This window comes from Paramisgurnus dabryanus, chromosome 23 (assembly GCF_030506205.2).
Source record: "Paramisgurnus dabryanus chromosome 23, PD_genome_1.1, whole genome shotgun sequence".
Classification (NCBI taxonomy): Eukaryota; Metazoa; Chordata; class Actinopteri; order Cypriniformes; family Cobitidae; genus Paramisgurnus; species Paramisgurnus dabryanus.
In genome coordinates, this window is record NC_133359.1 from 11,270,333 (window position 1) to 11,286,734 (window position 16,402).

Below are 16,402 nucleotides of genomic sequence, written 5' to 3' on the forward strand. Positions count from 1 at the left end.
TAAATAATATACATTGACGAAAATATATTTTAGTGATTGAGGGTGAAGCACTGGCCCGACCGGGCAAGTGACAATACTTTTTACTGGCCCGAATGTCTCTTACGTTTGCCCGGGCCGTCCTTTATGTTGAGCCCTGTTATGGAGACTTAAAAGATGACTTATCACTTGCAATCTTGCACCTGCCAATAAGTGCACCAAAATACTTAAATATCAACCTGGCAACAAACCAGCAAAAAAAAAAAAAAAAAAAACTTTACGGCAACGCCACTCACAACCAGCCAGGCATCACAGCAGCGACTTCCTCAGGGGTAAACAGCACTCACGCTCTCTTTAGATATACGTAAATGTACAAATCTAGTTCATTTATATGCAGCATCTACACGTATGTTGACGTGAATTCATCCATTTAAATCTTTATAATGTGCATTGTTTGCTTAGACAGGGACATTCAGTGAGTATGCAAGTGACCTTGTCAGGAACAAAGCCTGAGGCGATCTCTCATTTCAGCACACAACAAACTGACAGAGAAGCATCAGAAGACGAACTATAAAGTATTCATGCACAAGCCAAGGACGCCTCAAGCTCGGAGCGCAGGGCATTCATTAGCCCGACTAAAAGAGTGAGTGACCAGTGGAAGTGCACATGAAAGTGCACTTGTAGTTTCAGGAGGAGAGCATTGGAATGGCACCATGACCATGTTAGATTTCAGCTTTTTTAACCTTTTTTTACACTGACCCACTTTCAATGGTGTACCACGTCCAAAAGCTTTTGGCTTTTAAACCAGACTTTGCTCCATTCTTAGTAAAGTTTAAATTTGACCCAATGTTAAAGGCAGGTGATGTTCTGTAAAACGAACTCTAGCACAATTTGAATTTATTTCTTAAACAAGCTTAATCAAGAGTGACACCAAATCAAGCTTGTTTTTGTACAAAACAGCAATTTTTTCTTTTTATGTGGCTCTGAAATGAATAATTGTGAGCTTGAGTGACACATCTAGCGCGTCTCATCGGACCAGCTTTCATCAGCTTTTTGTTTAAATCCATTCATAATCCCACGCCCATTTGAAGATCCGCCCCCTAAACGTCGTCAGTCAACACTGATACTGTAATTAGAAGGAATATTTACTGCCCACACACAAGCGGGAGAACCTAAACCTCTTTATTATTGTAAACCTGCCAGGAGAAACCGATCCTGATGAGCAACATTGCCAGACTTGCCGCTGGTAGGTGAGAGTATTGTGGCAGCGAATTATTTCGTACCAGTCTCCAGCAGACGCTTGTGGAGCAGGCTGTTGGGGAGGAAGGCCTCGTCTTTACAGGACCGGATCTGGGTGCCCACCAGTTCAGACCCGGTGGCCAAGATGCGGGCGTTCTCCTCGTTCAGGTTCACGCCAGCCATGGATGCCACATCATTGATGTCATCATCATCCCTGTGGACATAGATGGAGTAGGTTCAATTTTGGCATTCAGAGCATGAGTGCGGTGTGTACGCAAACACACACACGTTTTCATACATATATAACTATCTAAATAATGATTTTAGATCTTAGTATTGCAGGTCACTAAACTTTCTCAAGGTTTAGAATGTGAATAATGTGTTTGTTTGTTTTTTTAAGCTTAGTTAGGATGGGTTTAAGGCAACTACCTTGCTTAATTATTAATTATTGTTTAATAATAAAAAATCTATTATCAATAACAATTAATAACCAATTTTCCAAAGACCATTCCCTCACACACATTCCCAAATTCTCTTGTGCCCCAATGCCATAAAAACACACAATTCTAGAGAAATGCTGCCCCCTACTGGACTCTGAGGAGCATTACCTGAAAGTCCCGCCCCCAGGGTCATTAAGCTTCTGTTTTTGATTGGCTAAGGCTTGAGCAGCCACACCCATGGGAGTCCTCACTTGAAAGTGCGCCCCAACAGCACCTGCAATAAAACTCTTAATGACATCGGCCATTCACTGTACGATTTCATGAGAGAGAAAACACCTAAGCCTCAGTAACTTTCTTTAACTGGTTTTTAAATATACTTATTCAACTCATTAAGAGGATCACTGCTGCTTTACCTTGAGGACGGACGGTCTGTGTGAGCATAACCGGCATTCTTGTAGGAGTCGCCTGGACTCCAGGCCTCTTAATAGCCTGATGAGAACAAATACACAAATGATATAACATCAATCAATGTTGTGCTACCAACCAAAACAACACAAACTGCAAAATAATTGATGTATTGTGCATAAGTACCATGGTGGTAGCGGGAGCCAGGCTGGTGGCCGGCCTTATGCTAGATACTGTGGATGTCAGCGTGCTTGGTGCTGGAGCCTTGATGGTGTTCACCGTCACGGCTGTGGAGGGGCTGGAGGTTTGGGAGAGTTGGGTTAAAGACTGTTGGGAGTTCAGGAGAGTAAGACGCAGAGCTGGTAGACTTTTCTGTGTGTTGAAAGAGAACAACGGGTTAAATTACAGCAAAAATGTATTCGGATGGTGTCGGTAATTCCATTATTACAAAAATGTAAGGGTCCTACCTTCAGAAAAGGGATCAGGTAGGGTTGTGGAGATGACTTCAACTCTGTCTGCAGGCGATTCGTGAACTCCTCAGGCTCGATTTTTGCATCCTGTTCAGAGTGACATGAAACAGCAGTTCGTGGTTGATTAGTTCAAATACTACGAGTACTTTTTTTAAAATGTAATGTTTATCACCAATAGGTTCAAAAGTCTAAGATGAACTTAAGAATCCTAAAAAATATCATTTAAATAAAAAATAAGCAATTTTTGTGTGTTATTTCAAGTTTGCAACATTAAAGTTTGAAGCACAAATTAGACACTATCTTGACATTGCAGCAGCAATTCACCTGTCACTCAAGAAGTCACGCCCATAATTATGCAGAACTTTAAGGCTTAATATAATTTAAACGGGTGAGTTACAAAAAAAATTCACCCCTCACAGTCGTCATGAGGGGCAAAATTAGCTAGTTTCAGCAGTAACAACATAAACAAGCGGGTTTCGTTGTCAACACGTAACTTCCTGTAAACTCCGCTTAGAATAAATAACAACAAACTACTTTAAAGGAATATTCCATTTTCTTAAAAGAAAAATCCAGATAATTTACTCACCACCATGTCATCCAAAATGTTGATGTCTTTCTTTGTTCAGTCGAGAAGAAATTATGTTTTTTGAGGAAAACATTGCAGGATTTTTCTCATTTTAATGGACTTTAATAGACACCAACAATTAATACTTAACACGTAACAGTTTTTTTCAACAGAGTTTCAAAGGACTCTAAACGATCTCAAACGAGGCATAAGGGTCTTATCTAGCAAAACGATTGTCATTTTTTGACAATAAAAATAATGAATATACACTTTTAAAGCACAACTTCTCGTCTAGATCCGGTCCAGCGCGACCTAACGTAAATGCGTAGTGACGTAGGGAGGTCACGTGTTACATGTATAGGCATGGGCCGATTACCGGTTTCAAGGTATACCGAGGTTTAAAACAGTCAAGGTTTCAAAACCACTAAAATGTTCTGTGATACCGTCTCCAAGGTATGAGCTGTGTTTATACAAAATTCATTAAATCATGAAGTCATGTGATTGATTTGATGTTTACATTTAATATATATTATGAAAATGTTATATATGTTTTGAAAGCATATTATAATTTAAAGGCTTTATTGTACCTGGCATTTGAAAATAACACATTTTAGTGTTGCAATGGCAATACCGCAACACCGTGAAACCGTGGTATTTTTGCTAAAGGTTATCATACCGCCAGAATCTTATACCGGCCCATGCCTATACATGTATAAAACGCACATTTGCGGACCATTGTAAACAATAAACTGCCACAAAGACATTAATTAGTATCATTCCACATACAACAACGTCGGAACGGTCCTCTTTCAACACACTTGTTAACACTGGGGCGGAGTTTCGCGTTCGTCCTCTGTGACCTCTTGATGTGATGACGTATTGCGTGGGGTCACGCTGACGCATCACAACCAGATCTGGACGAGAAGTTGTGCTTTAAAAGTGTATATTTGTTATTTTTATTGTCAAAAATGACAATCGTTTTGCTAGATAAGACCCTTATGCCTCGTTTGGGATCGTTTATAGTCCTTTAAAACTCTGTTGAAAAAAACTGTTACGTGTTGATTTAAGTGTTAATTGTTGGTGTCTATTAAAGTCCATTAAAATGAGAAAAATCCTGCAATGTTTTCCTCAAAAATCATAATTTCTTCTCGACTGAACAAAGGAAGACATCAACATTTTAGATGACATGGTGGTGAGTAAATTATCTGGATTTTTCTTTTAAGAAAATGGAATATTCCTTTAAACATAGTTTATTTATATAATAAGCTAAATAAACTACATGTAGATTACTTAGGAAACCAAAACATTTGTTATTTTCGACGAGGTATTTGTTCAAGAGTTCAGTTTAGCAACTAGTCAGAACTTTAAAAAAACTGAAACCGGAAGTAAAGTTCCGACCACACGTGTATCCCGTCACCGCACGCGTGTCCGATGAAACGGTCTATAGACCAAAAACACTTTTTGTACCAGGCTCTAAACATACTCATTTCTATTGTAAAGTTTTAGAGCAGAAATATTTACCCCCCATTTTACAATGGGGGTGTATGGGAATTGACTCCCTTTTGAAGCCAGTCTGAATTGAATTGCAGTTAAATTAATTTCCATGTTGGCTTCAAGACAGAGACAAGAAGGTGTAAACGTGAATGTGTCTCTCTTGTCCACTTGCGAACAGATCAACCAACACAAACGCATCTTAATACCAGATATAAACAGTCTCAATGTGTAACAACTGGAACAACAGCGATATCCACAAGTGTTTTAAGGACGAGTGGAGTTGTTTATTTAACACTTTGGGTCATTTTTAAGCTTGAAGGGTTTTCTGGTTACCGAGGTAGTCCCAATCCACTTTCATAGTAACCAGAAAACCCCAAACAACACTTTTTTTATTTGTGTTTAACAAATGACATTAGGGGTTTGAATGACATGAGGGTGAGTAAATAATGATAACATTTATATAAACTATATATAAGTATAAATATTTGGGTGAACTATTTCTTTAATGCATTTGTATTCAATGTCAGATTTCTTTGCTTCCACTATAATGATAATAGAGCAAAAGGAGGATATAACAATAACAAAAAATCTCACAGGAGCAAAAAGCATGCAGAAAGTTTCAGTAAGTTCAACATTAAAGAAAAAAATAGACAGAACACTTATAGATGTCAGGGCTCCACAATATATTGTTTTTGCATCTGCAAGTAATAGTCACATCTTGGAATGTGCAATGTAGTAAGGCAAACATATAACAGTCTACAATATATCTAACTATTTTTCTCAGGTTGCCAGAGCTGTACGAGAAATGCAAAGAAAGTTGATACAGTTTTTAATTTTCCATTAAGATGAAATGCCCCAAAAATATAAGTAATTCTTTTCAAGTAGAGCTATTCGAGTCATCTGGTAAAATCATCTTATTGTTCTCATATTGGAATATATATTAGCTAAATTTAAATATTGTAACTACGATTTCCACCCAAAATCGTGCATCAATAGAAAAAAATTAATTTTTTAAAATCTTTTAAAACACTTAACCAATATTAAAATTGACCATTTCCAAAATTGTGCAGGTTTTTTTCAAGTAATTTAAATGCAAACATCTTACCAACAGATCTTGCACTAGTGCCTTCACGTTCTTCGATGTTTCTGGTGAGGGGGAATTATGGGATGCCAGTTTGATGAGCGTTGCTAGGAAGTTCTTGCACTTCTTTACGTTCTCTTGCATTTCCTAAAGTGAGAAATATAGGAGGAAAACCATGAATACATAGGAAACCCTTTGAAAACATATCAAGAGTCTCAGCACTGAACACAACAACTGATTTTATTTCATTGGTTTTCATCAGGGTTATTATAGTTTGGGATTTTTATTAAACTTTTATTTTGTTTTTAATTTAATTTCAAATAATAATTAAGTTGACTGCCGTTCCAGTGCACTTTCACAGGTAGAAGGCTGTAAAAACACGGGTTACAGGCTGCCTGGAACGCATACTCCCAGTTCAGAGTCGTAAGTCGTGGTTTTGAAGTTGTAATTCACATGCTCAAAAACCTGCCTGGAACGCAGCATTAGTTTTAGCTTACTTTTTCAGGTAATTTTAGTTTTCTTCTTTATTTTAGTCTATCAGTGCATTTTACACTAGTCAACATTTGAAGTGGATCAAACCCATTAATAAACATTGTCTTAAAAGGTCTTGTCGTAGGACATCTTTGATTAACGTTTTTGATCCACATTAATTGTTGACTACTAGGGTAGTTTTTATTTTTACTTCAGAAAATACAGATGAGTAAAAGACTTGGTCAACTTGTAGTTTTAATTTCCCTATTGAGTCAAGTTTACAAAACATTGTAAAAACAAAAGAAAGGAAAAATATGAACTCTACGACTCCAAGTAGATCGAAAAATATAAATTTTGGACATCCGACAGAATTTACATGTTAGGGAAGACGCTTTGTTTCAGTGGTGACCCTGTTTCTCAGCTCTATAATGATAACTGCTAGTGGTGTTAATGTTGATTCATCCTAGTGATTCACTTCTTTGGCTTTATTTACCAAAAGATTTATTCATATATTTTTACTGATTATGACTCAGACATGAACTGTTGTTGATTTGTATTACATAAATACACCAGTAGGAATAAAAAAGTTTTGAGTGTGTGTGATAGAGTCAATTATTTTTTTTACAAAAGAAAAACTTTCCGAACACCAACCGTTTTCTTTACAAATGACAACAAAGCAGATCAGAAATGTTTTTATTAGGGCTGGGCATAGATTAATCTAGATTAATCTCATACAAAATAAAAGGTTTTTTTTTGCATAACATATGAGTTTGTGCTGTTTGTAATTATTTTTTGAGGAAAACATTGCAGGATTTTTCTCATTTTAATGGACTTTAATGGACACCAACACTTAACACTTAACTCAACACGTAACAGTTTTTTTCAACCGAGTTTCAAAGGACTCTAAACGATCCCAAATGAGGCATAAGGGTCTTATCTAGCGAAACGATTGTCATTTTTGACAAGAAAAATAACAAATATACACTTTTAAACCACAATTTCTTGTCTAAATCCAGTCCTGAAAGCGTCAGCGTGACCCCACGCAATACGTCATGACGTCAAGAGGTCACAGAGGATGAACGCAAAACTCCGCCCCAGTGTTTACAAGTGTCTTGAAAGAGGACCGTTCCTACGTTGTTGTATGTGGAATGATACTAATTAATGTCTTTGTGTCAGTTTATTGTTTACAATGGTCCGCAAATGTGCGTTTTATATATGTAACACGTGACCTCCCTACGTCACTACGCATTTACGTTAGGTCGCGCTGGACCGGATCTAGACAATTTTTTGTCTAGAAATTGTGGTTTAAAAGTGTATATTTGTTATTTTTCTTGTCAAAAATGAAAATCGTTTCGCTAGATAAGACCCTTATCGTTTGGAGTCCTTTGAAACTCAGTTAAAAAAAAACTGTTACGTGTTGAGTTAAGTGTTGGTGTCCATTAAAGTCCATAAAAATGAGAAAAATCCTGCAATGTTTTCCTCAAAAAAACATAATTTCTTCTCGACTGAACAAAGAAAGACATCAACATTTTGGCTGACATGGTGGTGAGTAAATTATCTGGATTTTTCTTTTAAGAAAATTGACTATTCCTTTAAATGTGTATATATATATATATATGTGTGTGTGTGTGTGTGTGTGTGTGTCTGTGTGTGTGTGTGTGGTTAAATATACATAATATTTACACAAACTCATATATTATGCAAAAAATTACTTTTATTTTGTATGAGATTAATCTAGATTAATCTATGCCCAGCCCTAGTTTTTATTAATCTGATTCCTGTTCTTTGTTTTCTTGTTGTTATTAATGGTTGATCCACTACTTTTCTTCCACCTATCCTGAATTTGCAAATATTCTGTTAATGGCGCGAACCAATACTGCCCTGACTGTCTCGTAGAGTATTAAAACTATTTGTAGTGCATGTGTGTCGACCATCCACACTTACGGTACATTCACACAGGGCGAAAAAGTTAAAGCTTCTCATTTACTAGTAATGAATGACTTCACGCATTGCCGAACTGAATTGTGGATCCGTCAAAATCGAGTCACTGCTGTTACTCACGGCAGAAGTTGAACATTTCTCAACTTTTTAAGCCCCAATGCGTGCATCAGCAAATCAGATCGCCTTATGAAAATAAACTAACAAGAGCCATCCAATAACGTTTAAGCAAGATGGGAGCATGTGTTGTGGCCACTGTGATTGGCTGTTGGCCAAGCTTCAAACAAGTCTTCCGTCAAGCATTAACGTTTTCGCCCCGTGTGAACGTACTTACGCGCGTGGTAGGGCATACTCTGGAAGCTGTGTGTACACGAGACAGACGTGAAAATGTAAAGCATACCCGGACCTTATAAGAGGTTGCCTTTAGGTTCCTCCCATATATAATATTTAAATTGGTAAGACCTAAAAACTTTTGTGATGATGTAGCATTTGCCCGATTGGGCAAGTGACTAATACATCAGCTGTCTCGAGCAACATTCACGCTGGCCCCCGGCGACCCAGCATTCCTAATTTTCGAGTCCTGTGCAATACTACGCGTAGCATCTGCTTACTTGGCACGCGTGAGCTCCAGTCTCATTCAATTTACTCACGAATGACACCTCTCTCCCTTCCTCAGATTTAAAATTATTAATTGTGATTAAAGGGATAGTTCACCCAAAAATGAAAATTCTGTAATCATTTACTTACTCTTGTGTTTTTACAAGCGTGTATAAATTTTGTTGTTTTGATGAACACAAAGGAAGGTATTTTGAGAAATGTGTGTGTTATCAAACCGTTCGTGGACCCCATTTACTTCCATAGTATTCATTATTCCTACTATGGAAGTGAATGGGGTCCACGAACGGTTTGGTTACAAACATTTCCCAAAATATCTTCCATTGTGTTCATCAGAACAAAAAAATGTTTACAGGTTTGTAACAACATGAGAGTGAGTAAATGATGACAGAATTTTCATTTTTGGGTGAACTATCCCTTTAATAAGAGTGTATTTAGTTTAGTATATTCAACCAAATATGCCCCATCACATGGCTCATACTTTAGGTCACACTTTTAAGACCGGAAGTAACCGAAAGAGAGATGCGTCTGTGAAAGTACAGTGGAATGCCGCATTGAACTGTCCATGGGAGATTACACTTATATTTCGTTTCAGTTTTTTGTAAAGTTTTAGTTTTTTTTTTTGGGAAATTTTGTTTAAGTTTCAGTTTACAATAACAACCATGGATTTTATTCCTAATTTACTTATCATTGACCTTTGAAGCTGACAATAGGAGAAAACTGCAAAAAAAAACAACACTTTGAGACAGTTACGTTTGTTAGGCTTTTTCATTTGGTGATGGATGAATAAAAAATACACACCGACTGCACATGTAAAAAAAGAAACCATCACAGTTCATATAAAGAGCAGGGATACCTGAGAGAGGACCGGAGTTCTGTTTGCTGGGGCTACAGCTGTGGTCGTGGTGGGACTCTGCGGGGTCAGCGAGGGTTTTAGGACCGTCTGCGGCGCAGGCTGAACGCGAGCCCCTGCTGTAATGACTGTGGTGGTGGGCTTCTGAGCCGAGGTAATTGTTACCACTGCTGTTTTCTGCTACAAAAACAAAACCCATGCAGAGTTAAAAATAATGATTTAATGCGATCTAGCACTGCCTGCAGTGCCCGCTGAATCTACTGCATTAAAGCAACACGATTTGCCCAAGTTGTGGTTTTTCTGTTTGTATGGAAAGCAATGATATAAAAACAAAGACTGGGAATCAGGAAATAATACATCTACTAGTGGACTGCAACTGTAAACGGGATCAAAAAATGTTGTGACTCAAATAATTTGAAAGTGGTCAGAAATACATAAACGCATTGCATTACTAGTGTACCTGGTAATCTATCCTGATGCGTCACTGAAAAACTAAAGTAAATTAAAGTGAAGTTCATGAATATAAACATAAATGCACAAGACTTTGCAGACATATTTAGCACACTTGATCAACAAGCAGCAATAACAGATCATACAGCATACATTGAATTCAAGCAGCATACATTAAAATCGATATATACATTTCTTTCAGTATGTGTGTTTTTGATGTGTTCCCTAGGATCAAACCTACTGCTGTTGTACAGAGTAGGTATCAAAGACAGTTGATGGTACCTGAACACCTGAGAAGAATTTTAATATTGGGTGGAAACACTGGCAGTGAACCAATGTAGTCTGGTTAATAAGCAAATGTGACCCTGGACCACAAAACCAGTCAGAACAGCACATGTATATTTGTAGCAATAGCCAACAATACATTGTATGGGTCACAATTACACCCTCTGATATTCAAATAGTTGCATTTAGGAATATAGTCATATCCTAACAAATCATACATCAATGAAAAGCTTATTTATTCAGCTTTCAGGTGTAGTATACACATCACATACACAAATGATATATCAATAACAGTCAAAAAGACACATGTGCAAGTTTGAATACAAAATAACTTTGAATATTTTTTTTAATGACAATGCATTAAAGGTGTTCTTGTAGTGGTTTAAGTGTAGCTTGCAGCACAAAACAATGTGGATTTGATTCCCAGCAAACACATACTGATAAAATGTATAGCTTGAAGTCATATTAAACTTACGTAATATTTTCGTGATTTATTGTTTTCTACATAAACTCATCCTACATGATGCAAAGAACATATCTTGATATCAATAATATTGACGGAGTAAAGTCATGTCAAGGATTGAAATCAATGACTTAACATCCGAAGCAGCTAACTAGCTGGATGTTTTCATTTTACAGTTAAAGATACATTACCTAAACACACAAGGACCAAGAAGCCTGAACAGTTGCTAAGCATTGTAGATAAGCTTAATTTAACACTTAATATTAAGGGGGCCAATAACTATTTTACTGCTGGTAGCCTGTCAGTCCGAGCAGGACAAATTGGCTGCATGTGATTATATTTAAGATGTTTTCAGTATACTTGTCTTGTTCATACCTGGGCAACAGGTGCGGCAACCCTAAAGGACGTTGTGGCAGTTGGTGTAGCAGGTCTCGGAGACAGCGTGCCCTTATTTTGATTCTGAGCTTTGACCTGGGCCAGGACCTGTTGAGGAACCAGCACGAGCTGGCCCACCTCTGTACGTACTAGAACCATACCTGTATAGCAGAGCCACAACAGGGGCATACATGTCATTAATCCGAAAGGCAGCATCACAAAGTCATTTTTTTAACTTTAGATAGCCTCATACAAACAACCAAGAAAGAACCCTCACCTGGTGGTATGGTGAATCCTGGAGGTAACTGGATGTTTTGCTGCTGTGGCCTAACCACCAGCTGGGTCGTAGGAGCCCCTGGACGCTGCGGGGTCACAGCTGTCGCCGTCCCTGGAGTTGGTGTGCCGGGTCTCAACAGGGTCGTAGGCTGCCCCACAAGGGTAGTCGTCGCAGGCTTTGCAAGGGCAGAGGGAGTGCTTGCCACAGGAAGTGAGGTAACCACCGGACTAGCCTGCATCGCACTAGACACAATCTGAGTGGGCGTGCTGGGGTGCAAACCTACAGGACCACCAGGGAGCTGGTTCGGGACAACTGCTTTGATCTGGCTTTGGGGGTCAGATTTGGGCTCACTGGCAACTGTGTTGGGAAACGCCACGGAACTGGACCCGAGACCTACTGCTGCACCCTGCACAGGCAATCCTGAGACTTTAGGGTCACCTCCATTGTGTACAATGGTATTAGGAGGCCTGTGCAGTGCAATGGTGGGATTTGCTTGACTATCTAAAGTTTGTGGCAGTGTGCTGTTGGGCTGAGCTGACACAAAAACAGTATTTGGGTTATTAGGAGCAGACATGTTGCTTTTACCTACACCTGGACCAATGTCAATACCATTTACACTACCGGGTCTGGGTTCAACTTGCAATCCCGCCACAGAGGCGGGAGCAGACGCAATAACAGAAGAGTTCAACGCGCCACTGCTTCCGTTCACAGTCTGTATTCTGGCGGGAACCGTGCGGATGTGATTCGTATTGGTATTGGGATGAGAGTCTGTCGGTGCTGCGTCACTTGAACAGCTCGCGGATAAAGTTGATGCCGGTGAATGATATTGCGTCCGATTCGTAGCCGTGACCAAAGATACGGAGTTACTAGACAAGTTTGAGGCGGAAGTGACTGAATTAGACGCTTGTATCCTATCTGGACCGTTTTCCACAGACTTTCCCTCCGGATTTTGCTCTGACTGGCGCTGCTGCTCCAGTGTTGTTCCTACTTGGGCGGGCGGCAATTTTCCCAAGTGTGGATTTATCGCGTTTGAGGACGAACCCGGTCTCCTGGTGTCCGTTGACTTGTTTTGTCCACCGAGCTGCGATTCTAGCGAGCCAACGAGGTCACTGACGGCTTTCTCGTCCACTTCGGAATAGAGCATATCTTCCAGTGGATCGGGGACGGCCGCCATCTTTGAGAGACGCTTGAGAAGTGCGCACCGCGCGTGCGTTGTTTTGCAACAGAGGCATTGTGGGAAGCGTAATGACATCATGTGTAATATTTACACATAAGTGTTGTCGTGAGCTTGTCATATCCAAATAAGAATGTTAAGAAACATGGCACGCGCCTTGTAATTACGAAAATAAATAAATTGTATGTTGGTATCTTTTTAAAATGAGCCCAAAACACATTTGCCAAGTTAATAGAAATGTAATATATAGGTTTGTGTTGGATTTTGAGCGCATTTATAGTGTTTAAATAAATCGTAAAAGCTCTAAAAATGTCAAGTGGTGTAACACTAGTTAAAACGTATTAAACGTATTGAAAATAAATAAATAAATAAACCTTGCACCATGAATACAAGGAAGCGCAGGTAATCTTTATTAAAAAAATACGCATTACAAGTTTTCTTAGGTTAACGTTACCTTAATTTCCCATGGAAAACGGATATTTTTTATATAAATATTTGTACAAATATTTACAACTCCATGTGTTGTGTGTTTAAACTTAATAAGCCCAAACAAAATTTAATTATATGTCATTTGTATATGTAATGTACATTATATGTATGTGTAATTTAATTTCATATGTGAGTTTATATTTTATAAACCAAAAGCAATTTGCCCAAATGAGCACCTGCGTAAATAAAACGCAACGATGAGTGTCTGGAATTGTGTGAACATCACGAGGTACAGAAATGAACCAATTGTATTGCGAGTCGTGTTGTACTGCCCAAAGATTGAAAACAACTGTATCGTTTTAGATCATTTCTCACCTTGCTGTCATAAAGTGAGTACGTTTTCTTTAGCGTTGCCATTCACGGTTTATATCTGTATGGCATGTTTTAATAGCGCGAATGTTTAACGATCCGCCTGGCTCCATTATATTGTTATATTGAAGGATTAGAAAAAGCAGGGTGCATCATATTTCTTTTTAGTCATTGCGTGTTGGTTTCGTTTTGAGGGTTCATGGAGGTTTTGTAGGGCATAGTATAGCACAGAATTATTCTTGACAAATGAGACAAACAAGTGTAAAATCAAATATGCTAAATGCGTCATGTACCGGTAAATTAAATGGTCGTGCTATATAATATTAATAATTTTAGGTTTATTTATTCAACATGGTAAAGTAACTGTTGAAATAATTAAGCATCTTACAAAATAATAAAATATTACTATGTCAATATAATATACAATATATATAACAGTAACCCACAGTGTTAAGTAAAGGGGCGTGGCGCATTAGTAAAACTGTTACTTTGGGTAACGTTTCTGCAGGCGCAAAGGCATGGCTTCAAAATGCAAATGACATAGCGTTAAATTGTTTTTTATAAAAAGTAAATACTCTTTCTAATGTAATATAACATTGTTATAAAGATGTATTACTATTGTGTATATGTTGTAGTTACATCAAATACAATTTGGTTAATTCTCTTTTTTCCAATCTCCTATCAGACAGCCAGAAACATGGCCACAGCACAGTCGACATTGATGTTTGCAGTGTGCATCTTGATGATAACAGAACTCATACTGGCCAAAAAAGACTACTATGACATTCTTGGTGTCCCTAAAGATGCATCTGAACGTCAGATAAAAAAAGCTTTTCACAAGCTTGCAATGAAATATCACCCAGACAAAAACAAGAGCCCGGATGCAGAAACAAAATTCAGAGAGATTGCAGAGGGTGAGTGTTATACATTTGTTTCTGCAGCTGCCATTGGTCATTTGCCTTATAGTGATCTATAATGTAAAGTTTTTGATAACTAAACTTTGATAACTTTTGTTCCTCAGCATATGAAACCCTATCCGATGAGAAGAGGAGACAAGAGTATGACCAGTTAGGAGAAAATCCATTTACTAATGAAGAAATGGGTGGAGGAGGAGGTGGGCAGCGTTTTCATAATTCCTTTGATTTCAACTTCAACGACATGTTCAGAGACTTTGATATCTACAGCCAAAATAGGCACGCTCGTCCGAAACGTCATTTTGACGAGCATTTCAGAGCCCACCAGCAATCACACAACCGCCATAAGAGACACTTTCCGGGTAATTTTGGTACCGGTGTCTACGAAGACATGTTTGAAGATATGGAGAAGATGTTTACATTTGATAGGCACGTTAAAAGGACGGAAAGCCGGTTTCAGGGAACAGCCAAACAACACTGCAGAACTGTAACCCAGAGAAGGGGAAATATGGTGACTACTTATACTGACTGCACTTCATCCTGAACCTCATCATGGACTACTACAACTCTGAGGATCGTGCTACTTTTATTTTTATGTCTGAATAAGATTTATTTGTTTGCTGCTGTGAAGAGTGAGGTTTGGTTTTACCTGTGAATGATTTATTAGGACAATGATGGGTCATTTGAAGTTTTGGACATTTGTAATTGACACTATATTGGATATTAGAGTCTGTTAATCAAGGTTGTTTTCATTCTCGCAGATGCATATTTTTCAGATTAACTGTAGAAATTTCAAAACTGACATTTTTTGTTTATGATATATTTGATCTACATTAATCTTTAGAGGAAATTATGCCCCTAATAATATATCAGTACGCATATATTATTTAAATCCCACTTCATTGACATATACCAAGTTATTATGTACACAAAATTAATTGATTTTATCATTTTTAGCCTGCTAGTGTTACTACTAAACCCCCCTGTTGAATCCAAAAGAATGACGCATAGCATCACTTTCTTTACCTAATTTACTTATCCATTGTTGTATTTTGCTGTGTTTGAACTTGGAGCTAAGCAATCAAAATATGAATTTTTGAGCTTCATATTTTTTCAAACATCCTTACTTTCTTACTTACTTTTATGTGAAGCTAAACAAATGTTTGCTGTGTAACTTGCTGTGAATAATATAGTTCATTATATTTAAATAGTTTCTTTCAAATAAACACTTATTAGATATAGAGGTGCCTTTCCCACTTCCAATTGACAATGTGATAAATTCAATTGGAATGTAACAAATTGGAGCACTTTGTCGACCTTATGTGTATTATAGTTTGTGTGGCTGAAAATAGCTGAGCTTAGTTTTGTCATCTATTGTCCAGATGGGATTGTAAACAGCTTTGGTTTACAAAAAGACCAAAACAAGACTGACAGGTCAACGTGTATAACTTCTATACAAATGTTTATAACAAAGTTTATTACATACAAACAATTTATTTGTATGTTACTCCCCATGCATATGGACCACTTGAATATCTTTTTATGTAAATAATATGCATAACCAAGCTCTGTTCCTGTATATTGTGTATGTTGAATGTTCTGTCTTTAATAATCTTGTGTGCAATATTTTAAGGCAGCTGTTTTGTTGTTATATTTGTTACCCGCTCTCATAGTTGTAATGGGTTTCAACAGACTCATCAGGCACTTTCTTTATTTTAATCCTATGGATGAAAATCTAAAATATACTATTTGAGCCCAGATGTATAATATCATGTATTTGGGTGAACAATAAAAAGTGTTCAAAAGTATTATGTATTGCTGTTTAGTAACTAAACATTTTTAACTTTCTCGGTACACTTTAACGGATATTCTTTTAAAGTGATTTTTTATTATATTATAGAGGTTTTATTTTTAATTCCAGTCACATTATAATCAACTAACAAGATAAACACATATGTGCTGAAAATTATGTAACAAATAAATACAAAAAATGGTATGAAATCACCATACAAATAACTTAAACGCTCAGTACTAGCTGCAGGGCTACACATGTAATTTGTTTCTATTGCTGTTTTACTTGAAAATAACATGACGATTCACCCCGAAAATATTTTGTTGC

At 37.6% G+C, this 16,402-nt stretch overlaps 2 protein-coding genes across 3 annotated transcripts in view; one reads left to right on the forward strand and one right to left on the reverse strand.

The window, feature by feature from the left end:
• LOC135781431 (transcription initiation factor TFIID subunit 4) overlaps positions 1-13,096 on the reverse strand; it is a 50,452-nt gene extending 37,356 nt beyond the window's left edge. Inside the window, exons 1-9 of one of the 2 annotated variants that reach the window (XM_065291912.2) lie at positions 11,398-13,096; positions 11,121-11,281; positions 9,551-9,724; positions 5,695-5,817; positions 2,528-2,617; positions 2,247-2,432; positions 2,069-2,144; positions 1,824-1,929; positions 1,260-1,429 (exon numbers count right to left, since the gene is read on the reverse strand). In XM_065291912.2, the coding sequence (XP_065147984.1) occupies positions 1,260-1,429; positions 1,824-1,929; positions 2,069-2,144; positions 2,247-2,432; positions 2,528-2,617; positions 5,695-5,817; positions 9,551-9,724; positions 11,121-11,281; positions 11,398-12,652 (2,341 nt within the window). In that variant the 5' untranslated portion in view covers positions 12,653-13,096. Of the gene's footprint in view, positions 1-1,259; positions 1,430-1,823; positions 1,930-2,068; positions 2,145-2,246; positions 2,433-2,527; positions 2,618-5,694; positions 5,818-9,550; positions 9,728-11,120; positions 11,282-11,397 lie in introns of both variants that reach the window. The other variant, XM_065291910.2, reaches the window with a different exon arrangement.
• A 168-nt stretch (positions 13,097-13,264) lies between these two features.
• Positions 13,265-16,091, forward strand: dnajb9a (DnaJ heat shock protein family (Hsp40) member B9a). Its single transcript, XM_065291913.1, has 3 exons — positions 13,265-13,389; positions 14,055-14,283; positions 14,391-16,091. The coding sequence occupies exons 2-3, from the start codon at positions 14,067-14,069 to the stop codon at positions 14,825-14,827; spliced, it is 654 nt and encodes a 217-aa protein (XP_065147985.1). The 5' UTR covers positions 13,265-13,389; positions 14,055-14,066; the 3' UTR covers positions 14,828-16,091.
• The last annotated feature ends 311 nt before the right edge of the window (positions 16,092-16,402 follow it).

Excerpts from the sequence above, each read along its gene's own strand:
- dnajb9a (XM_065291913.1), top strand. The coding sequence starts at position 14,067 with ATGGCCACAGCACAGTCGACATTGATGTTTGCAGTGTGCATCTTGATG. Across the intron at positions 14,284-14,390 it reads ATTCAGAGAGATTGCAGAGG|CATATGAAACCCTATCCGAT; the intron begins GTGAGTGTTATA and ends TTTGTTCCTCAG.